This window comes from Xiphophorus hellerii, chromosome 10 (assembly GCF_003331165.1).
Source record: "Xiphophorus hellerii strain 12219 chromosome 10, Xiphophorus_hellerii-4.1, whole genome shotgun sequence".
NCBI lineage: Eukaryota > Metazoa > Chordata > Actinopteri > Cyprinodontiformes > Poeciliidae > Xiphophorus > Xiphophorus hellerii.
In genome coordinates this window covers 3,970,455-3,994,081 of record NC_045681.1, presented here as the reverse complement: position 1 = coordinate 3,994,081, position 23,627 = coordinate 3,970,455, and the positions used below count along the sequence as shown (strand labels likewise).

At 39.4% G+C, this 23,627-nt stretch overlaps 1 protein-coding gene across 2 annotated transcripts in view; it reads right to left on the bottom strand.

The window, feature by feature from the left end:
• Positions 1-486: 486 nt before the first annotated feature.
• erbb2 (erb-b2 receptor tyrosine kinase 2) overlaps positions 487-23,627 on the bottom strand; it is a 29,941-nt gene continuing 6,800 nt past the window's right edge. The window contains exons 2-27 of one of the 2 annotated variants that reach the window (XM_032573598.1): positions 19,832-19,983; positions 17,300-17,468; positions 17,079-17,213; positions 16,182-16,247; positions 15,500-15,615; positions 15,277-15,418; positions 15,065-15,193; positions 13,159-13,300; positions 11,320-11,393; positions 11,139-11,229; positions 10,092-10,294; positions 9,714-9,843; positions 9,407-9,497; positions 8,223-8,377; positions 8,086-8,133; positions 7,089-7,227; positions 6,858-6,980; positions 6,676-6,774; positions 5,365-5,550; positions 5,125-5,280; positions 4,970-5,045; positions 3,622-3,768; positions 3,421-3,518; positions 2,749-2,937; positions 2,036-2,414; positions 487-1,571 (exon numbers count right to left, since the gene is read on the bottom strand). In XM_032573598.1, coding sequence (XP_032429489.1) covers positions 1,213-1,571; positions 2,036-2,414; positions 2,749-2,937; positions 3,421-3,518; positions 3,622-3,768; positions 4,970-5,045; positions 5,125-5,280; positions 5,365-5,550; positions 6,676-6,774; positions 6,858-6,980; positions 7,089-7,227; positions 8,086-8,133; positions 8,223-8,377; positions 9,407-9,497; positions 9,714-9,843; positions 10,092-10,294; positions 11,139-11,229; positions 11,320-11,393; positions 13,159-13,300; positions 15,065-15,193; positions 15,277-15,418; positions 15,500-15,615; positions 16,182-16,247; positions 17,079-17,213; positions 17,300-17,468; positions 19,832-19,983 — 3,794 coding nt within the window. In that variant the 3' untranslated portion in view covers positions 487-1,212. The remainder of the gene's footprint in view (positions 1,572-2,035; positions 2,415-2,748; positions 2,938-3,420; positions 3,519-3,621; positions 3,769-4,969; positions 5,046-5,124; positions 5,281-5,364; positions 5,551-6,675; positions 6,775-6,857; positions 6,981-7,088; positions 7,228-8,085; positions 8,134-8,222; positions 8,378-9,406; positions 9,498-9,713; positions 9,844-10,091; positions 10,295-11,138; positions 11,230-11,319; positions 11,394-13,158; positions 13,301-15,064; positions 15,194-15,276; positions 15,419-15,499; positions 15,616-16,181; positions 16,248-17,078; positions 17,214-17,299; positions 17,469-19,831; positions 19,984-23,627) is intronic. The other variant, XM_032573599.1, reaches the window with a different exon arrangement.

The window sequence follows — 23,627 nt, the reverse complement described above, 5'->3', positions numbered from 1 at the left end:
CCCGTCTCCTAGCAACCAAGTTCTAGTTCCGCTAGCAGATTACGTCACTTATAACAAAACCTCTTCCTATGTTATAAATTAAATAATCTGCCAGTAGAATTGGTATTTTTTCAACAATGTTAGGTAAGTATTATATTAAAACAAGCTCCTATATCTTGCTGAAAAGTTACTTCTAAGTTACTTTTGTCTTATTTCAAGTGAACTATGATACTTTAACTAGAAACTAGACCAAACTTACTTGGTAAGATTTTGTGTTTTTGCAGTGTAGAGTGAAAAAAAAAAGTCGATAATTAACTGGCTGCCTCTCACCCGGAACGTAGCTGGAGATGGGCACCGGCAACCCTTCCGACCCCATTAGGGACGAAGGGTGAACAGAAAATGTATGGATATTAACTGGCTGTTCTCAGCGAGTGGAATTTGCACCATGCATTGATTATCCAAACGGAGCAGAGGGGCGGTTTTTGTCTCCTCTGAATGCTTTTTTTGCATCCTAACGGAAATCTCTTCCAACTTTTGTCCAACTTGAAGAGAGTGGCTCACTGGCTTGGAATATGCAGAGATTCTTGGGTAAGTGTTGACTTTAATATGCATTAGCTTATGAAGTCTACTCGGACCCAGCAAAGTAGCTGTGGTCCGATACGTCTGAGCGGCACAAAGCTGCTGTCTTCGCTATACAGGACGCCTTTCTTTCAGGGAGCATACCCAAAGGCCAGATGGGCTGCAAGGGCCTTCTCTGTTTGACACAAAATGGCTTTGAGGGCACTAGAGACCTTCGTCGAATGTGACCAGAATGCTAAACGCCATCCTCAATGTGCATCTTGGGTTGTTTTGTCTGTGGTAGTTGAGAAAAAAAATACAAAAACTGCTTCATATGTAGTGAAAAAAAAGCCTGAAAATTAATTAAACAGTGAAGAAAAACTGAAAAACAGTCGAATGGTTGTCCGATCGTCAGACTCTCGTCGTACTGGGATGAGTTTTTCACCAAAGCGTCCCAAATTGTTGATGAATTCACACGATGTCACAGACACCATATTAATGCTACACTGCGCTGGAGTCAACAGTGAGTTTTCTGATAGTCGGCCTCAAATCCATGTGCTCACATTCAAACAAGGACCCACTCAGATCCGTCACAAAACAAACCGTCTTCCCTTTTTCTCATTCCTCCCTTAGAAGAACTCAATCTGCAACTCCTGCAGTTCCTGTTCCTCCTCCTCAAGTGTGACCAGTCCAAGTGTCTGCAAGTCCGAGATACTCTGGGTTTTCCGCAGTGGGGGTGACGAACCCGTTGACGTGCCTGGTGATGTTTCCTTTGCTCTCCTGGGTCGTGGCGCCGTCTCCCGCCGCTCCCGGCGGAGCGCCGTTGGCTTTGTCCCCGAGGTCCAGGTAGTACGGGTTGTCGAAGGCGGGGCAGGCGGAGTTGACGGGGATTAGGTACCCCGGGTTCTCAACGCTGTGGCCGGACCCGAGACCGTTGGGGAGCCGTCGGTCCACTCTGGAGCCTTTACGTGGGAGCGTAGTGGGTCGCTCAGGGATCGCCGGTCTGGGATCCAGCATCTCCTGGTTCACGTACTCTGAACAACGAATGAGGAGAGTCAGAAAATCAGACAAATCTCTCAGAGACATTGACTAGGGCTGCAAGTTAACGATTAATTAGTTAATCCAAAGTTGATTGATCTTATCCATCAACAAACAGCGGCCATTTTCTTAAAAACCTGAGTTTTCTCTTGTGTCAGTAGGGCCGACTATTTTTTCATAGCAAATTACAAAATTTTTCATAATATGCTGAAAAAAAACCTTTGAACATTATTTTGTGTCAACTGTAGTCAACACTGACCAAGCAAACAAAAAACTGTGGTTTTCTCTCAGTGTTAAAATTAAACATATTCATAAAATATAACAAAACAGGAACCTCTTAAGTTCCCAATAGAAAAATAAAACACTTAATTCTCCATGAACAGAGACATACAGTCTGTAGTTGCTCTTGAGGAAATGTTAAGACTTTACTCAACACTTTGCTGTGTTTTCCTCTGCTCACCTGGCATGGCTGGTCTCTGACTGTGGGCTTGACTCCTCCTGGGCAGGGAGTGATGAAGGTGATTAGGATGATGAAAGCCGTCCATCTCATCGGTTTCCAGGTCACACTGGCTCCCTCTGGGGTAGGTGGGGTCTTTGCAGTAGCGTCCAGGGCTGGACGGCGATAAGAAATGTCCGTCTGGAGTCGCATCCAAGAAGACGGAGTCAGACTGGCCTCCTGCTGAAATGGTTCGAGCCAACTGGGGCCACAGGCCGTTGGACATGCTTGCTCCCACTGGCAGGGTGGGGCACTGGCCGCGGCCCAAAGTACTCAGAGACGAGTACATGCTCTGAGGTCCACCAGCGTTCAAGGGCTCACCATCCAGATCTTTGCTCTGTTGCTGCAGGAAAGAAACACTTTAAAGGTGATGAAAATAAAACTGATATTTGTTTTACAAGTACTGACATTTACAGCTTCGATTAACTCAGAAAAACAGAAACAATGGAGTTTCATCATCACCGTTATTCATTAGAGACAAAGAGATACTGTAACAAAGACGGCCATGTTGAGGAGGGAAGGAGGGAGGGAATGTTGGACAGACAGACGGACGGACGGACGGACGGATGGATGGATGAAAATATGGATGAATAAATGAATGGATGGTTGGATGAAACCAGTAACCCTTCTGACTCAAACTGGGATCCAGTTAAAGCAGGTCTGCGTTCCCCACTGACCCGGTAGGACTGGTGGCGGATCGGGCCGCTGGCTTGGGCCTGGTCGCCCCTGGTTCTGGGGAACAGGTTGGGCTGCGGTACCAGGTACTCCTCGGCGTCCATCATGTCCCCCATGTTCTCGCCTTCCTCCAGAAGCATCCGGTAGAACTGGCTGTCCACCGGGCTGCAGGAGCTCATCTGCTCGTCGTTCTGGAGGAGCAGAAAGTTCTGGTCAGGACTCGCCTTTTTTCACCTTCATTGTACAATTTAAGCTCAATCCCTGCTCTCAATAAGTTAGCCTTTTTTGAGTCTGTATACATCAGTTAACAATTAATTGATTACTAAATTTGTTGATTAGTTGACGATTATTTTAATAATCACGATTAATCGTGATTAATCACCATTCGAGTGATTCGTCGAGTGGGGCTGTAAATATATCAGTCTGTATTTATAATTCTAATTCTGTGTGAGAAAATCCACAGTAAATTCAAAACAAATTTTAATTTTTTAAGTCTTTGCTGTAGCTTGTTATCCTGGAAAAAAGGGAGACTCAATCAAAGGATTTTCAAAAACCTTAAAGTTACTAACGTTCATTTGTATTACATTTACTGCATGAACACAGCAACAAAAAATAAGATATATTACGATAATACAGACACCAGGAAGTTAATTTGCAGCCTTAGTGAAGTTTACCTGAATGACTAAGTAGCGAGACGGATCTCTCGCCATGGCGCTAAGGTCCTGAACCAGATCTTTGAACTTGGGCCTGCTGTCTGGATCAATCATCCAGCCTGCAAAGCAAACAGAAAATTGCTAGATTGCTAGAAATCAAAGTGTAAACTTTTTTTACCCTCCAGGGCAGTAAATGAACGATTTGGTTGGTGCCGTATTCACATTTGACCATGATCATGTAGACGTCTATGGTGCAGATCGGGGGCTGAGGAAGCCGCTCTCCTCCCTCCAGCAGATCTGGGATCTCCCTCGCCGCAATGGTATCGTACGGCTTGGAGCCGAACGTCATCAGCTCCCAAACAGTCACCCCTGAAAACGACAGAGTTTGGTTTGTCATCAGACATCAGACATCTCTACACCTCTGGGAAGAATCCACTTTGAACAAACCTTGGTCACATGTAAGTAGTAAGAAATAGAAAGTTTGTAACTGAACTCTGATGCGGACAAAAACACAAACTCTGGTCCGCCTACAAACCTCGGTCTCTTTTGGTGGAAAGTGAACTCTGGTGCGGTTGGAATGAATGAATATGTGGAAGCCAAGCGGACCAGAGGCCGCTCCAAAAGCAGGAAATGGACTACAGCACAGGCATTCTGGGTAAATACAACCAAATCAAACGCGTGAAACGTTTCCGGGAGAAATGGCTCCTGATCTTTTGCTAAAGACAAAATAGAAATCCTGCATGTACTAAAAGTTGACAATTTCGTGAAGAAGGGAGTTGTACTCTTGCCTTCTTTCGAGGTTTTTGAGTAATTTCCTTCAGTGGTTCTTGGTGCAGCGCCCCCACAGGTGAGGAGGGGAACAGATGATTCAAATAATTTTTTTTTGTTTGACACAGTGCAGTGTGAAGGAGGACCACACCAGCTGAAAATGTAACAAATGTTGTAAATTTGTTCCCCCATCAAACTGAGTCTGGACCATGAGGTGTGAAAATGCCTTTACTCTAAACTACATTTAAGGGTGCGTTCACAGCAATCCTGTTTAATCCGCTTTAATCTAACTCTAGTGTGTTTGCCTGGAAAGCTTGTTTGCGGAGGTGTGAATCCGAAATTGAACTCTGGTCCGTCTAAAAACTTCCGTCTCGATTCTGTTGAAGTGAACTCTAGTGCAGTTCAAATGCGTATGTGAACGCCAAGCGGACCGGAGGCCACAGCAAAAGCAGGAAGAGGATTAAGAGTGCAGGGCATTCTGGGTAAATACAACTAAAACAAAATAGTGTTGGAGGGAAAAATGGCTTGTGTTTTTTTTACCTACAACCACTAAAATCTAATACTACTCCATTTTTGGTTACATTTTGTGAAGAAGGAAGTTGGCGCTCAGTGTTTTCTTCAGAAGTTTTTATGTCATTTCCTTCAGTAGTTCCCCACAGGTGAGGAGGGGAACAGATTTCTCAATTATTTTGGTTCATTTGACACAATTTAAAAACGAAACATGCCAGCTGAAAATGTAACAAATGTTGCATCTTTGGTCCCCAACCGAACCAAGGTGTGAAAACTTCTAAGTAACACTGACCGTAGCTCCAGACGTCACTCTGATGGGTGAACTTCCTGTGCAGAATAGACTCCAAAGCCATCCATTTAATCGGCACCTTTAAATCCAGGAACACCAGTCAAACAATGGAAGCTGAAGTTCTGATGTTGTGGTTTGGTATCGTAGTCCAGCCTCACCTTTCCTCCATCAGCGTGATACTCTGTCTCGTCTATGTCCAGCAGACGGGCCAGGCCAAAGTCGGTGATCTTTACGTGGTTTGGGTTCTTCACCAGAACGTTGCGGGCTGCCAGATCTCTGTGGACCAACCGAATGTCCTCCAGATAATTCATCCCCTACACCAATACACAGATCCATCAAGCTGGAGCCGAAGCAAAGACCAAAGGCGGAAATACTAGAGAGTCGTTATCTAAAGGTACCTTGGCAATCTGGACACACCAGTTCAGGAGGTACTGGGAACCGATACGATCCTTGTTCTCCCTGACGTAGTCGAGGAGGCAGCCGTACGGCATGAGCTGAGTGACCAGCTGCACGGCAGACGTCAGGCAAATCCCCAGGAGGCGACACACGTAAGGGCTGGTGACCGACGCCATCACAAACGCCTCCTGGGAGCAAGCAGACAGGAGATGCTGCAGGATTCTGACCCGAAAACACATTTTCATTTTGGGTCACATCAAGATCATGAATGATCCCAAAGGGACGGTTGCGCCAGAATGTATTGGTAAAACCCATTAACATAATCTTAAAATATTAATAAATAGCTGTCTCTGCATAAATAGTTCTTAATATTAAATACTGAACATGTTTTCACATTGATCAGTCCCAACAGGATATTGTGATTTGTTTTCAGTCAAACTCATAAATATTGTTGTGCTAAATTAGAAATATTTGCAAGAAATGTTGCTATACGTTTTGCTTACGTTACATGTGACTTCTTGTTACTCGTCACATCGATACCAGACAATAACTTGACATCAAGTAAGGCTGAAGTAGCAGTGTAGTAGAAGTGAGAAATACTGCAGAAAACTCAAATCTTACCAAGTATATTTGATCCATTTCTAGTGCAAATATCTTAGTCCACTTAAAATAAGACAAAACTAATGTATACACAGCTTTTCAGCAACAAGTAGGAGCTTGTTTTAAGAAAATAATTCCTTAATATTGATGAAAAACTACTAAAAACTAATCACCTGGCAGATTATTTAGCTTATCTTGCAATCAACTGGAGTTGTGCCGTTACCTAGCAACACCAGCCAAGCCCAGTCCATCTCCTAGCAACCTGTTCTAGTTGCACTGGTAGATTATTTCATTTATAGCAAAACATTTTTCCATGTTCCAGTGGAATTAGCACTTTTTCATCAATATTAAGAAATTATTGACATAAAATAAGCTTGTATTTCTTGCTGAAAAGTTACTTTTCAGCAAGAAATAGCTTTGTCTTATTTCAAGTGTGTTAAGATATTTTCACTAGAAACTGAACCACAAATACACAAGATTTGTGTTTTTTGCTATGCAGGTGGACGCTAGCACTACTAAACCCAACAATTAAAAAAAAAAAAATTTCAAGCATGCATTAGCGATAAAATAAAAAAAATGCGGGAATCAGTTGAATTTCTGCAAAAAACTAGAAGGACTGATTGATGTAATTTAGTACCTGGAGTGTAGAGAACCTCATAAAATGCTATATTGGTTGAGTATGACATATTTGCTCTAATCTGTTTTTAACTCACATCAAGAATGTCTTTGTTGCCTTTCGGTGAAGTGTTCTCCCTCAAGACTTTAATGGCCACCGGTATTGTTATGTGTTCTCCTTCTGGAGCCCACACCCCCTAAAACAGCAATTATTTTTGGAAAGAAAAGGTCATTTTAAATATAAACAGAACAAAAAACACAAAACATGAAGTGTGCATACCTTATAGACAGTCCCAAAGGCACCCGCACCCAGTGGCCTGAGCTTTTTCAACTCCGTCTCTTTCAGGATTCGCATCTGAGCCTGGTTTGGAGACGCGCCGCTCGGCGTCAACGGCTCCACCAGCTGCACCGAGGAAACACGGCGCAGATTAAACACAATATCAGTCTGAACTGCGCAAAGAAAAGAAAAAAAAAACAAGCAAACTGCGATCCAATCACTGCCAGCGCTCACCTCCTGTTCCTGCAGGTACCTCCTCATGGTCTCCTTCCTCTTCAGTTTCTTCTGTCTCTTCAGATAAAAGACCAGCAGACCCAGCAAGATGAGGAAGAGCACGACTCCACCGACTGCAGCAGCGACGGTTGTGGTCGAACTAAACAGAGAGGAGACGTTTAGGAGAATTTCAAAGGTTCTAATATGGACAAATATTGTGGTGTTCCTCAAAGATCGGTTTTAGGTCCCAAACTGTTCATATTGACATGTATAAGATTTATATCATTTGCTGATGACACCAGTATTTTCTGTTCTGGTGAGAGTTTACATACAGTTCGCATATGTAACAGGGTTTTATTTTAACTGAAAATGTGTTTATTTATTCTTTGATTTTATTTTGTTTAGTCAAATTGTTTCTCCAGACATTTATTAGTGTAATAAGTTAAAGGCGCTCTTGGCAGTTGGTGGTTGCCATAGTAACCAATAACTGAAAGCTCCTCCCACTTTTTTTCTGTTGCCGTTTGTAACTGAGGTATGTATTAGGATCAGCTCCGTTTTCTTTACAAATGTGATACTTTAACATATATTTTAGACAAATTTAATAATATACATTGCTTCATGAGTAATTTTGCTATGTTTTGTGTACGATTTTAACTGTTATTATTAACATTATCCATTTTAGCTATGTTTAATTTTACAATTGTTAGCTAGCAGCCAACTGCTTGGTGTAAAGAGCATTTAATGGTCTATATGAGTAGAAAAACACAATATAAATTCAGTCCAATAATAGTATAGCATAGCATCCTATAATATAGCTTGGAATAGTACAACAGTATGTTAAACTGCCGTATGGTAGCAGCACAAAATACAAAAACCCTTTAGTTTTAGTATCAAGCACTTTATTCAGTATTCTTGCAGTGCTCTTATAAGACCTTGAAAATATTTGAAATTCAAGCATTTTGAGGGATTCAGGCATCCTTAAGACACTCTTAAAGCAGCATGAAAAGCGTGATTTTACCCAGTCCTGGTATCAATGGGGCAGCCTCTCTCATCCATCATGGTGCAGCTGAAACGAGAGAGTCTTGGTGTGACTTACTGTCACATGTTCGGTGTGTTTGCTTGGGTTTCTCAGACTGGATGTGCGTGTTCACTCACGACAGTGTGCAGTTAGTGTTGCAGGGCAGACAGTGTCGCGTTTCATTGCTGTATTTCCACACAGTTTGTTGATCTTCCTTCACTCCGCTGGGACAACGTTCCACACAAATCTTTTCATCCTGATAGTGGAGACACTCGGTGCAGTCGTCTGCACCCTGGAGGCAGAGGAAGGTTTAAAGTGAAATGAGAACTCATTTAAAAACATAACCTCACTTGACCACCAACATGACTTCCCAACGGAGGCTAAGTGCCTTACCCCCCAGGCAAGGATGCCTATCAATCTGCGTATCAGTGTATAAATGTGCCCTCGTTTGTGAATGTCACAGGGTGAATGTAGCTTTGGTTTAAAGAGCATTTAATGGTCGATAGGACTAGAAAAACACAATATAAACTCAATCCAATAATAGTATAGCATAGCATCATATAATATAGCTTAGAATAGTACAACAGTATGTTAAACTGCAGTATGGTACAATACAGTATAATGCATTATACTGTATTGCTATAACATGTTATGGCATTACAATACATGTTTGTGTTATTGCATGTCCTGGTAGAGTATGCTATATGGTATGGTGTGGTGTATGGTACGGTATATGCCAGTGTTTCCTCAACCCTGGTCTGCAAGGCACACTGCCCTGCAAGTTTAGATGTTTTCCTGCATTTGATTCAGATAACTGCAGTTCAGCGAGAGTCTGTTAATTGGTCATCAACTGAAATCAGGTGTGCTAAAGCAGGAAGATATCCAAAACATGCAGGGTAGTGTGCCTTGAGGACCAGGGTGGAAAAACAACGTATGGTAGCTCTAGAGGACTGGACTTGGGGACCCCTGGTGTAAGGTACAGTATATTACATGGTATATGGTAAATCAATCAATCAAGTTTATTTATATTTCAGCAGCAAAGTAGTTCAAGGTGCTTTACATAACAAAAACACAAAATTACAAAGTTATGAGGACAACATCAAACGGTATGGTGTGTTACATGATATGACATATTGTATGGAATGATATAGAATGGTAAATGTTATAATACGGAATAGCATGTTAAGGTACAGAATGATATGGTGTATTGTAATCTATGGCATGGTATGCTATGGTAAGGTGTATGGTATATATTATAAAACATGGTGTATGGTATGGTAAACTGTGGTATGTTGTGGTGTTGTATGGTATGGCGTCTTACTGGGCCGTGGCAGGATGCAGAGGCGTTCAGAGGTCGACACTCATCATGACAGGTTTTGCACAAAGACCCATCAATGTATTCAGGAACAGCTCTGTGACAGAAAGGATGCAAAGGATGTAAGATCGCATCCCAAATCACAGTCTGGCTTCAGCTACATGATGCTATTAGACGTCTCAACCAGAGTTACCTGCGTTATATAGAGACTGTAATATCATCATTACCTCTCATCATGTTTTCAAAACCCTTCCCATTAATTTACTTGAATGTTAAAGTATCCAAGCAGACGTGATGTTTGGATGACATTTACCCCTGATAGACGTCACATTGCTCCACACACACGGTGCCTCGCTGGAACGTCTTGCAAGACACGCACTGGCCGGGCCCCGGGCCCCAACAGCCCCCCTTACACAGCGGATGGCAAACACGTCCCTCCTCCTCTGGAAGTACAAACAGCAAATGAAGCAAATAACACCTTTTAATATGTGATTTCAAGCACTGTTTGAGTTTTTACAAAAAACAAATCCTGAAATTGAAAGTGGGCTAAATACAAATGCAAACCACACTTTTCAGATTTGTTTATTTTTTATTTTAAAAAACACAGTTTATTTTCTTTCCTCTTTGCTTGGCTTTGTGTTGTATTGTGGCCATTTTGGTTTCTACATTTCCTGTTTGAGCGTTGACCTACCGCACACTTTGGGTTCCTGGTTGAGGCTGACGATGCGCTGCGGCCCCTCGGTGGGATGCAGGATTGACCCCCAGGGCAGAGAGTCGGTGTAGCACAGCTCAGAGTTGTTGTACAACAACACCAGGCCTCCGCTGACGCTGCGCAGCGAACGCAGCCCCAGAGACTGGATGTGCAGATTCTGGATTGCCAGTGAAAACACGCCCCTAAAACAGAAAACACATCAACATCTAAACTACTCAACCCTGGTATGTTAACGAATAACACACCTGACTTATTCTGCTGCGATAAAAACGCTTCCCAGAGACTGTGGTATTTCCTGCTGGTCAAAGCATCAGAGCTGGCTAATAATTAGCATTTATTACCGTTACCAGACGGGAAAACGTGCAAACAAAGAGACACTGTGAGTGGATGGACTTTAAAAGGCAGGCATTCAGTGCATTCAGTGTTTCTGGGTCTCAGTTTAACCATTTAGGCACAAAATGGCCGAGCGTCGCAGATTCTGGGTTTCTAGTTGCAAAGAATTCAAAAGAAGAAGCAGAAATACAGCAAGAATAAAAATAAAAGGAATTTAGAAAATGGATGCAGTCTTATTCACTTTAAGACGGGGTTCATTTTTACATACCATAGAAGAAGATGCAAAAACGCACAAAAAAGTATTTTTGGTCTAGTTTCTAGTGCAAATATCTTAGCACACTTGAAAAAAAGTCAAAAACATTCAACTAAACATTTCAGCAAGACATGGGAGCTTCTTTTAAGTCAATAATTTATTTGTACTGATGTAAAAAATACTGGCTACCTTGGCAGATTACTTAATTTACAACATGCGATACTATTAGTTGAAAGTTTTTGTCTTATTTCAAGTGTACTTCGATATTTTCACCGGGAAACACAAAGAATACTTGTATTTTTTCAGTATGTTTTATGTATTTTTCATGAAATAACAGTTACTGATTTCTCTGGTTGTTAAAAAAACTGAATTTAAAAAAAAGTTGCTAGAAACTTGGCTTGGCTTGAGTCATCAGTTAGCGATGCTAGCTGTAAACTTACATGTAGAGCATCCTGCCTCTGATCACTTTAAGGTTCTCAAACACAGAAAGGTTGCTCCATTCCTCCGGCCAGGCGTCGATGTACAAATAACCTGCAAACAAAAAATCACGATAATACTGGAGACTTTTGAGTGGCCTTGTCCAGCAACTTTAAAAGTTTTGCAGGTAAAAGCCAAACATGCCTGCAATCTCCTCCAGCTTCCTGAAGCCTTTCAGCTGCTCCAAAGTCAGGCCGGATGAGTTGGTCACAGGGTCCCTGAACGAAGACAAAGAGACAACAAAAAGATAGAAATATCCTTTATTAGAAATAGATTCACAAAGATAGAATATAAAAATAAAAATGTTTTACAGAAAGGGCAACATTTCAACATAAATACTATAGTTATAAGTCCAGAGCAATGTGTAACTGAGCGGTTTATTTTTAAAAAAGATAAGAAAAATAAACACTTTTATTATGATATAATGTCAGAAATAAAAATGTTTCCAGTTACTAAATGTTTACACTGCAAAAACACAAAATTTTTCCCAATATTTTTGTCTAGTTTCTAGCATAAATAGACTTGAAATAAAACAAAACTAACTTTCAAGTAACATTTCAGCAAGAAATATGAGCTTGTTGTCCTTAATATTGATGAACATGTCCTAGTTCCACTGGCAGATTACTTCACAATGAACTGGCACTCCGCCGTTACCTAGCAACACCAGGCAAGCCAAACCCGTCACCTAGCAACCCTGTTCTAGTTCCACTGGCAGATTATTTCCCTTTTTCATCAATATTAAAGAATTATTCACTTAGAACAAGCTCCTATATCTTACTGAAAGGTTACATTTAAGTCAGTTTGGTCTTATTTCAAGTTTACTACAAACTAGACCAGAAATACTTGGTAAAGTTTTGGGTTTTTGCAGTGCATTACATTTGTATTTATTTCACAAGGTTCGTACATTTTTCACACAGTAAAATTCAAGCACTTTTCAAGCATTTTCCAGGCAAGTTTACAAACTTTTCCAGCAGCACACTTTGGCAATCGAAACGACACAAATGAACTAAAGAATACCGTTTAAATTCACCATTTTATGTCATTAATATCTGGTGATAGTATTCGACGTTCTACAGCAGGGAACGTAGAATACTAAAATTTAATGTTTTGAAGTGTTTCTTTTGCACACACTTTCTTGAGAAAGTTACAAAAAAAAACGTTCTGTTCAGTTCTTTGGCATTTAGCAAATAGAAATAATTTAGGTAAATGTAACTGTTATAAAAGCAACACCGAAAAAATATGTATGTATTTTTGTTATCTATAATGCAAAAACATAAAACTTTACCAAGTAATTTTGATTTACTTAGTGCACTTGAAATAGGGCAAAAGTTAGTTTCAAGTAACTTTTCAGCAAGAAATAGGAGCTTGTTTTAAGAAAATAATTCCTCAATACCGACTAAAAAAAGTACTTGTTCTATTAGCAGATTATTTTACTCATAATATGGAAAAAATGTCTTGTTATACAAGTAAAATTACCTGCCGGTTGAACTAGTACATTTTTTATCAACATTAAGCAATTATTGACTTAAAACAAGCTGTTGTACGTCACTGAAAGTTACTTGTAAGTTAGGTTTGTTCTAAGAAATTTGCACTAGAAACTGGACCAAACATTCTTGGTAAGATTTTGAGTTTTTGCAGTGCATTTTCAACTGTAAACAATATTTTCCAAATTCAATCAAACAGAATGCACTTCATTACCTTTTACTAATATTTATTTGCCTTTATGCAACTAGATACTCTAAACCTTTGCTAGTGAAGGTGAAAAAATTAAAGTTTAGATCGCACTTTATTACAAAACTGAATATGGAGAACTTTCAAGGACTTTTCATGGAAATCAAGCACTTTTCCAAACCTTGAGAACAAGCATTTTCAAGCAAGTGAGGGACTTCCTTGCTCTCTTCAGTCACAGCTGTTTTCATTTCTGGTATTCACTGATAAAATCAGTTTCATTTCATGACTAATGTCGTGTTTTTGTCCCCTTACCTGGCGAAGCTCTGAGCGCGGAAAGCCAGGCTCCCGAAGATCTTGGAGCACTTGGTGAACTGACCCACATTAGCAGGCGTCACCACGGTAACGCTGTGGTTGTCCACGACGCCCAGGCTGTCCATACCCAGACTGTAGCAATCTGTGGCAAAAGTTCAACATCACCCAGTCAGAGAGAACAAAATTAAATCCAAGCAGATTCACAGAAACAACAATGACTAACGTCTGTAAACACGGTGGCAGAACGTTGGAGGAGATTTTTGCTCTTTTTGACCCTTTAAATCGTTTTTTCCCCTTTGGTTGAGGCAAAGTGCGTTTGAAAAGTTATTCCAGCTGGAAGGATTTTTGTTCTTATACTTTTGTCACAATGCGCAGAGTCGGGTAGCAGCATTTACTTGAGTTTCTCTCTTGAGGAAAAATTTACTTTTATGATCATTTTTACTTCTCTGTCCTTCTGAGTAATGTCATTATGAAGTATTTCTACTCTTACACGAGTAAAATTTCTGGATTGTCTACCTCCTGAATGAAAAACAAACATGTTTTAACCAGAAATTCACCAGAAACAGACACACACCTGCAGTTTTTTATTAAAGTTTCAGAAGTTTTTTTTATTGAAAGAAACTGATTTGGAAAAAATTCATTTTGCCTGATTTTGTTATTTTTTGTTACTTATATGAATTACTGTCATTTTGGTCTATAAAATACCAAAATTTACACTTAACATTATACCTTGATCTGCCTGTTTATGTAATTTTGAAATATTAAATGATTGAAAACTTGATCAGCTACTCAGTACTTGAGTAAACTTTTTACCAAATACCTTTTTACTCTTACTTGAGTCATTTCTTGGATGGCTACTTTTTACTTCAGTAAAATATGTTGAAGTAGAGATACTCTTACTTGAGTACAATCTTGGGGTACTCCACCCACCTCTGACGATGGCAATAAGTTATTGTTTTAAGTTATTGCTGTACCTAACAGTTATTTTAGATATTGATTATTCTGACGACTAATTGGAATAAAAACATGGAATATTCTGCAGATTTTTCATTTAAACCATTTTTATACAATAATAGAAATGCATTAACAGATGCAAGTATTTAGTTTGCTTTGACAAAATAAATATCCCTTTACTGAATACTTATTTGTAGCAAAAAATTGAATCTACAGCTAAACAAACACTAGTAATTTCAACATGTGAAAAGCTCAAACTTTTCTGCTTGACTTAACCTGCCGATTATATTTTGATTCAAACAATTAATAATTGAATAGCAAAATATGCTTAATTAAATTCACAGAATTTGAACAACGTGAAGCTAAAATTATGCCACTTGAAGAGTTCTGTGTGGAACATATATCCAAACAATTAAGGGTTTTTTTTTAATCTTTAAAAAATTTATATATTTTTTGTAAAATTTCATCTCAGTAGCTGATCCATTTTTGAGTCTCAAATTATATTTACTTATAACATGGGGAAAATGTCTTCTTATAAGTGAAATAATCTGCCAGTGGAACTAGAACTGGGTTGCTAGGTGACGGGCTGGGTTTGCCTGGTGTTGCTAGGTAACGGCGGAACGCCAGTTTCTTGTGAAATAAGTCAAGTAATCTGCCAGTGAAACTACACCTTTATCAATACTAAGGAATTATTTACTTTAAACAAGCTTCTATATCTAGCTATAAAGTTACTTATTTCAAGTGTGCCAAGATATCTGCACTGGAAAAAACACCAAAAATACTTGGTAAGATTTTGTCTTTTTGCAGTTTGCCAAATACTTTTTCACTCGAATAATTTCTTAGACGGCTGCTTTTCAGTTTTACTTGAATAAAAATTGAAATCTTGCTTGAGCACGTGACTTTTTTCCACTCTACCAATGAGTGTTAGCAAAACAACGCATCAGCGTCCCACCTTTGGCGCATTCAGGTTCACACTTTTCGCATTTCTGCGTCTCAGTGCCGTCCGGCTGCTTGATGATGACTTCCTTGTTGGCTCGGGGACAGTTCAAAGTGCAGGCCACTTCCATGGCCAGGTAGTTATCTGAACAGAGAGAGAGACAGAGTTCAAAGGGCAACCCAGAGTCTCTGAATGTCTTGAGCTGGATTTCTAATCTCAGTTCGTACAGGGACACGTCTTGACGCAGGTGGCTCCAAAGCTCAACTTCTTGTTGGGGTTGGGTTTGCTCTGGTAGGTGACGGGGTCGTAGAAGTTGGGTGGGGGGCAATTCTCTTTGCACATTCCGCTATCGTTGAAGTGACGGCATGCCTGAGAAGAAGAACAAGGGGGGGAAACGTGAAGTACTGGCTGCAGAAATAAAACAGAAAGAGTGAAGATGGCGTCATTTACCAAACAGTCCGAGTCTCTGGGTCCGGTGCACCCGGCCGCACACTGCGTGTGACAGCAGTCGTTAGGAAAAGGACCTTTGCATCGCTGACAGCCAGACGCACAGTTTATTCTGGTCACTTTGAAAATCAGGAAAAAAGCAACAGTTTCATTACCCGTTTGTTAAAATATTGCAGCTTCGCCATCAACACCAAGCATTTTTGGTCTAGTTTCTAGTCCAAATATCTCAGTACACTTGAAATAAGAAAACTAACTTACAAGTCGCTTTTCAGCAAAATATAGGATCTTGTATTAAGTCAATAATTCCTTAACATTGATGATGACGTTCTGGTTCCACTGGGAGATTATTTCACAATCAACTGGAACTTTGTCGTTACCTAGCAACACCAGGCAAGCCAAACCCGTTACCTAGCAACCCAGTTCTAGTTCCACTGGCAGATTATTTCACTTGTAGCAATACATCTTTCCCATGTTTTGGAAGAAATAATAAGCTCATTAAGCTAGCATTTTTCATTAATGTTAAGGGACTATTGACTTACAACAAGCGGCTATATCTTGCTGAAAATTTACTTTTACGTCCTTTTGTCTCCATTCAAGTCTATTAAGATATTTGCTCTAGAAATTAGACCAAAAATACTTGGTCAGATTTTACTTTTTACAGTGAAGACTGAAGATAGAAACTCACGTGTTTGACAGTCCTGCTCAGTTTCCCCCCAGCAGCTCTTCCCACATGCAGGATGACAACTTGGACCTGAACCGGAGAAAAACAAGCAACGGCAGAAAAATGAGCTCATAAATATCACAGTTTCAACAAAAAGAAAAAACAGATTCTGCAACGTTCCTCAGCCGATCACTGAGAAACGATACTTGAGTAGCAGAAGAAAACAGAAAGTCACAGGATAATGTATCAACCTGCCGCGCCAGGATGTTTGATAAAAAGTACTATAAAAAAACAAAGCGAATGTCAGATGAAACAATGAGAAAGGTTATAAATTCCTAAAAGACGGTAGGTTAACACAGAACCTTGAAAAAGATGCTGGATTAACATCTGAACCAAGAAAGATGTCAAAGACGGAAAACTAAAACAAACTGGTTTTACAAGTTGTGGATTACAGTAGGGCTGAAACGATTAATCAAATTATTCGTGATTAATCGATTACAGAAATAATTGTCAATTAATTTAGTAATCGATTAACTGGAGCATACAGACTCAACAAAAGAGTTTTTTCTAGGAAATTATTGACTTTTCAAACAGCAATTTTCACTTTTTAAAAACATATTTTTACATCAAAATTCCATTTTTTTAAATGAATTTTTTAAGTCAAAATTGCAGAGTTGTTTCTAGCAAAGTCTTGACTTTTCAAACTCAGAATATCAATGTTTGTTTCTATGAATTTTTATATAAAAATGTAACTTTTTTCCAAGAAATGTTTTAATCAAAAACTTTGATATCTTGACTAAGTTTGTTTCTAGCAAATTTCAGACTTTTTAAAACATTTTGGCAGAGATTCACTCTTTTTGTTTTCAATGGCCCTAATCGTCTCGGTGCTTCACTGCAGGAGTATGATAGTTAGCAGCTCACAGTTGGGAGCTCGGGCCTGCAGGCGGTGCGGTTTGGTGTTCTGTTCGTCCAGAGTGTCCCTCCATATGATGTTTTCCGGGTCCGGGAAGCACAGCTGGGGGTTCCCCAAAATAGACACCCCGCCCAACAGGATCTCTGCAGGACAAACGACACCAGAACTATCAGACGTGACTTTTCAAATCTTATAGCGAACATAAACAAACACAGGTCACACAAACGACCTTTGAGGCTACGAAGTCGCAGCGTCTTCAGCCCCTGATTGTCCAGCACAGCCAGCGAATAGTTGGAGTTGTAAAAATGGCTTCCTCTTATGATCCGAAGGTTGTCCAAAGGCACCAGGCTCACCGAGACATGTGCAACGAGTACATAACCCTGCACCTCTACGATTTCCTGTGGAGTGAGGCGACAGACAGGAAGACTTATCAATCAATCAATCAATCAAATTTTATTTGTATAGCACATTTCAGCAGCAAGGCATTTCAAAGTGCTTTACATCATAACAAACACAGAATCACAATGCAATATAGAATCAATCATTACATCAATAAATTTGTAATTGATTACATTTCAAATACAATTCTAAACAGGTGGGTTTTCAGTTGAGATTTAAAAGAAGTCAGTGTTTCAGCTGTTTTACAGTTTTCTGGAAGTTTGTTCCAAATTCGTGGTGCATAGATGCTGAAAGCTGCTTCTCCTCGTTTGGTTCTGGTTCTGGGGATGCAGAGCAGACCAGAACCGGAAGACCTGAGAGGTCTGGAAGGTTGATACAATAAAAGCAGATCTTTAATGTATTGTGGTGCTAAGCCGTTCAGTGATTTATAAACTAACAACAGTATTTTAAAGTCTATTCTTTAAGCTACAGGGAGCCAGTGGAGGAACTTTAAAACTGGTGTTATGTGCTCTATCTTCCTGGTTTTAGTGAGAACGCGAGCAGCAGCATTCTGGATCAGCTGCAGCTGTTTGATTGATTTGTTGGACAGACCTGTGAAGACGCTGTTGCAATAATCAATACGACTGAAGATGAACGCATGGATGAGTTTCTCTAGATCTGGCTGAGACATTAGTCCTTTAATCCTGGAAATGTTCTTCAGGTGATAGAAGGCCGACTTTGTAACTGTCTTTATGTGGCTCTGGAGGTTCAGGTCAGAGTCCATCACTACTCCCAGGTTTCGGGCCTGATCGCTGGTTTTTAGTTGTAATAACTGAAGCTGTGCATTGACTCTAGATCTATAACTCTAGATCTATGACTCTAGATCGTTCCTCTTTAGGTCCAAAAATAATAACTTCAGTTTTGTTTCTGTTCAGCTGGAGAAAGTTTTGGCACATCCACACATTTATCTGTTCTAAGCATCTGTTCAGTGATTGGATGGGCTCTGAGTCACCTGGTGACATGACTTACTAAAAAAAGCGATCTGAAAACATTTCTTCTGTTTTTGATAATATGTTCAGAGAAATCAGCTGATGACTTGAATTGACTTCATTTGAAAGCTAAAACTTTTATCTGTTTTCCAGGCATTGAACACACCACACACCTGTTAGCTCAGGCTAACAACAACACTCAACAACACGTCTTCAGTATGGAGCTAACAAAGCTAACATTTATTAATTATAAGATAGAGACATTATTAGTTAATTACGTTTCTTCCTAAAATCTCAAGTGTAGCTGGATTCCTCACCATAACATATTAGCTGCCATCTTTTTAGGAGTTTTTTTAAAACCTTTTTTAAGTCAGGTATTAATAAAGTTATTCAAACAGCTAGCTGCATTAGCATGACAAGTAGTAAAGCTAATGTTAATTTGGCATCTTTTTGGCTAACTGAGTTAGAGGGTCGACATTCTATATGGAAAACACAGACAGACACTGGCAGCAATGCTAACAGGGCTAATCGTACTAAATGCTATAGTAGCATTTAGCATGGAGAGTTTGTACGGAGCCCAATAATGCCAACCAAAAGCAACTTAAAACATATATCTGCCAGGTATGGGAACATGGCAGGGCCATATTTGGAAAAAAAAGCTAAAAAAAAAAAAAAACAACTCAGAAATCTTGAGATTAATTTCACAAATTTTCATGAGAAACTTGAACATTTCTGAGGTCAGAAAGTTTAAAATTTGCAAGATAAAAATCTGAAATTTTGAAATTCATCTCAGAAATTTTCTAGAAAAAACTTGAACATTTCTGACTCAATAAAGTTTTACATTTTCTAGAAAAAAAATCTGAAACAGAGATAAATTTCAAAACTTTTCTAGAAAAAAACTTCGTAAAATTTTTAATTTGTAAGAACAAAACTCGGGTAAATTTAATAATTATTCTAGAAAATATATGAAAGTTTTTGAATTCAAAAAGTAGAAAATTTACAAGAAAGAAATTCAGAAATTTTGAAAATCACATCAGAAATTTTCTAGGAAAGATTTCTAAAAGTTCAGTTCAGAAAGTCAAATTTACTAGAAACCAAACAGAAAATTTGAGATTCATCTCAGAAAGTTCCTAGAACAATAAATAGGCATTTCCAAAGTTCCAAAACTAGTGAAAATATGTACTTTTGAAAATCATAGCATTTTCAAAAGTACAAAATTTTATACTTTTCAAACTCTGAAATTTTCACTTAGTTTTATTTCTGAGATCAATATAAAAATTTCTGACTTTTTTGGCTGAAATTTACCTTTTTAAAATCCATCAACAATGGCTCTAATACGCTGTCGTACAAATCTGTTTTTGGATGATTTTTTGTTTCTTAAAGACTTAAAGTACCTTCAGGAAGGAGAGGTCCGGGTTCCCGCTCAGGTGTGTGATCTCCAGGTTGCCGTGGACAACCTGGCAGCCGGTGTAGAGCAGCCTTAGGGTCTCATAGTGATTTTCCAGGCTGGAGGGCAGAGCTAGCTTCATGTCCGTTCCCAGGCAAACTGCAACACACAGACATCATGACCACAAATTAATGAGACACAAACCCTTCTGTAAAATGTCAAACAAAAACCTGTAGAACATTTAAAATGACCGATGGACTAGTCAAATCCTTGGTTTTCTGTTCCAGAAAATCAAAAAATCAAAAATCAAATTTTATTTGTACAGCACCTTTCAGCAGCAAGGCATTTCAAAGTGCTTTACATCATATCAAACACAGAAACACAAAGCAACATAGAATCAACAATCAAAACATGACATTAAGTCAAGTTCCATCAATAAATTTGTGATTGATTACATTTCAAATACAATCCTAAACACAACACAAACTGAAAGCGGTAGAGTTTCTAATTTTAACTTGGGTCTGCACGACTTCAGTAAAATATGTAACTGTGATGCTATTAAGACGATGATATTGATTATATCAACTCCCAGGTGGCTAACTTTGATCTTTCTACACCCCGTCAGAAAGTCTCCACTTCTTTAGTGGCTCAGCATGAGGAACATGAAGGGACACGAAGAGAGATGAGGGACATGAGGGGGAGTTTATCAGTTTGTCCAAATATATTTCTGGCACTGGCTGCATCGCACTGGAAACATAATATCCAACTATTCACTGCAGTCCAAGCAGTCATGTGCCGCTGCTGACGCCTCGCACTCTCGCATGCTAATAAAGCGACTGGCATTGTTACAGCCTGCTACGGTTAGCATGCATCCATCGCTGCCTCTGCAGAACAGAGCCGCTGCAGGAAGGCCGTGTTTGAGAGCACAGATTCCCCGCAGAGGGTCACACACTGCGCCGCATTCAGGGTCACGCAGCGCTGCATTCAGGGTCACGCAGCGCTGCATTCCTCTGGGGCTTTTGAAGACGCATAGCTGCCATGCCTTAGCAGGCAGTCACTCAGTGGACAGTCCCTCCTCTTTGGAGGTTATAAATGGCTTCCTCTGGCAACAATCCCTCAACAGTCGGCCTGCTTTTCTATCTGGAGCCCCTCACCCTCACACCACTGCAAAGGAGGAAGTCTGACACTGCAAAACATTAAACTTAACAAGCGGTTTTGGTCTAAATGTAGAGGAAATAAATTAGTTCACTTGAAATAAAACAAAACTAACTTACAAGTAACACTTTAGTAAAATATAATAGCTTGTTTTCACTAAATAATTTCTTAATATTTATTAAAAAGAACTAGTTCATTTCACTTAAAACCTGTGTCTCGTTATACCTGATATAATCTGCCAGTGGAACTGGTACGTTTTCCACCAATAATAATTGCTTATTTAATCTAAATGAGTTAGTATTTTATAGCAAATTCTTGACTTTTCAAATTAATAAGTTTATCTTTTTTTTCTAGAAATGTTATCAAAATTCCACATTTTTCATGAAATTTTTTTAAATAAAACTTTGAGATCTTGATTAATCTCAAAATTTCTATTTTTTTCTCTAACAAATTTTTGACTTTCTGAATAGAAATTTCCACTTTTTTTCTAGAAATTTTTAAAACCAAAATAATCTGCCAGTGGAGCCACAGCTGGGTTGCTAGGTGACGGGCTGGGCCTGGCTGGTGTTGCTAGGCAACGGCGGAACGCCAGTTCATTGTGAAATAAGTGAAATAATAGTTTTTTCCATCGAAAACTATTGCTTTATAAGAAGCTATATCTTGCTGAAAACTTACTTTTATGTTAGTTTTGTCTTATTTAAAGTGTATTAAGATATTTGGACAAGAAACTGGACTAAATATTAGTATTTTTTGCAGTTTGCCACTCGCTCTGCATAAAATATCCACATTTTGCTCATGAAAATACAGAGTACAACTAAATTCTGTTATCTTCTTATAAGTGAAATAATCTGCCAGTAGAAGTATATCTTGCTGAAATGTTACTTTTAAATGAGTTTAGTTTTATTTTAAGCACTAAGAAATTTCAACTTGAAACAAAACCAAACATACTTGGTAAAATGTGCATTTTGTGCAGTGGACTCTGCCGTTTGTTTGGTTATTGGCTGATGTGTCGGTGATGTGTAAAGCTTCATTTGTGACGCCTCGGTGCTCACTGCATGTCAACTTTGCTAAGAGGGGTTTCCCAATAAAGCAGAAATTAGAGATATTAGAGCCTGGCAGCAGCAAACGGTCTGTGATTAGCGGCGCGTCTGCCAAAAATACACACCCAGTAGCTGCAGCTTACGTCAAAGAACAAATTAAACATCTTGTTCGTCGGCTTGTTCGGTGAAGTCATTGTGGAAAACCATTTTGCATGTTCAGCCAAGACCGTTTTTGTTTTTAATAATTTTTATCAGCGTGGATGCGAGAAAGATTGCGACACAGACTCGAACAGACGAAAAATAATCCTGGGATTAGGTGGAAAAAAAAGCAGAATTTCCCACATTTCTAAAAAAGCGTGTGTGTCTCCAGTTTGGGGCTTAACCTTCCTTTATGCCGTCATTGTTTGCACTCCAAAGGTCTCTCAGCAACGCCTGGGTGTTTATGTGCGGCCTTGTGAGGAGCTGCCCACTCCGCCGAAAACACCCCCTCGCCTTTATCGCTCACTGTGTCCTGATTGTCCGCCGTCATGTCGCTGAAATATTCACACTGCGCTCAGATCAGTCGACCCAAACCCGTTCCACCGCTCCTCCTTTCAGATTTGTTGCCTAACTCTTTCAGACAGAGTAATCTCCCAGAAACCGCTCTACAAGTTTCCACTTCTTGTTTCAAAAGTTTTCTGCTCGGCCAGAAAACTTTTGAAGCAAGAGCAAGAGATTGCTCCTTTGCAATCTCTTGCAAAGGAGATTTTTAATCTCATTGGGATTTTACTGGTTAAATAAGATACATAAATAAAGTTTGTTTGTGTTTTGTTTCTTATGGAATAAGATTTAGGCTACAAAATTTTTTAAATAAATAAAGTCAGACTTTTCTTGCCGAATTTGATCTTGTCTCAGAATTCTGACTAATTCTCAAAATTCAGATTTTTTTCACAGAATTCCGACTTTAATCTACTGAGATTAAAAGTCAGAATTTTGAGTTTAAGAAGCAAAGTTTCAACATTTGTTACATTTCCAGCTGTGGTTGCTTGCTTCCACATTGCACTGAGTCAAAAAAAATCTGGTCCCCCCCATCGCCTGTGGGGGCGCTGCACCAAGAACTACTGAAGGAAAAAACACAAAAACCTCTGAAGAAGATACAAAAGGTAAACAAAAATGGAGCCTCAGATTTGAACAGTTCCTCCTTTTTTTGCCAAAGACCAAAAATACTTTCTCCAGCTAGTAGCAGTCTGGTGCGTTTGTTTTGGCTGTATTTACCCAGAATGCCCTGAGCTGTAGTTCACTTCCGGCTTTTGGAGCAGTTTCTAGTCCGTTTGGCGTTCACATGTGCGTTCAAACCAAACAAGAGTTCACTTCAACAAAACCAACACCGAAGTTTTTAGGCAGACCAGAGTTCGAATTTTTGGTCTGCACCAGAGTTCAATGGCGAACTTTCTAGGCAAACGAACTAGAGTTCAATTAAAGCGAACTAAACAGGGCTGGTGTGAATGCTTTGGATATAATCGCTCTTAGTTCTGTTTCACTGAGCTCTGTCAAATCACCCTAAAATATTTTAAAGTGATTTGACAGAGCTCATTGAAACAGAGCGTCTAAATAAATCTGTAAGCACCA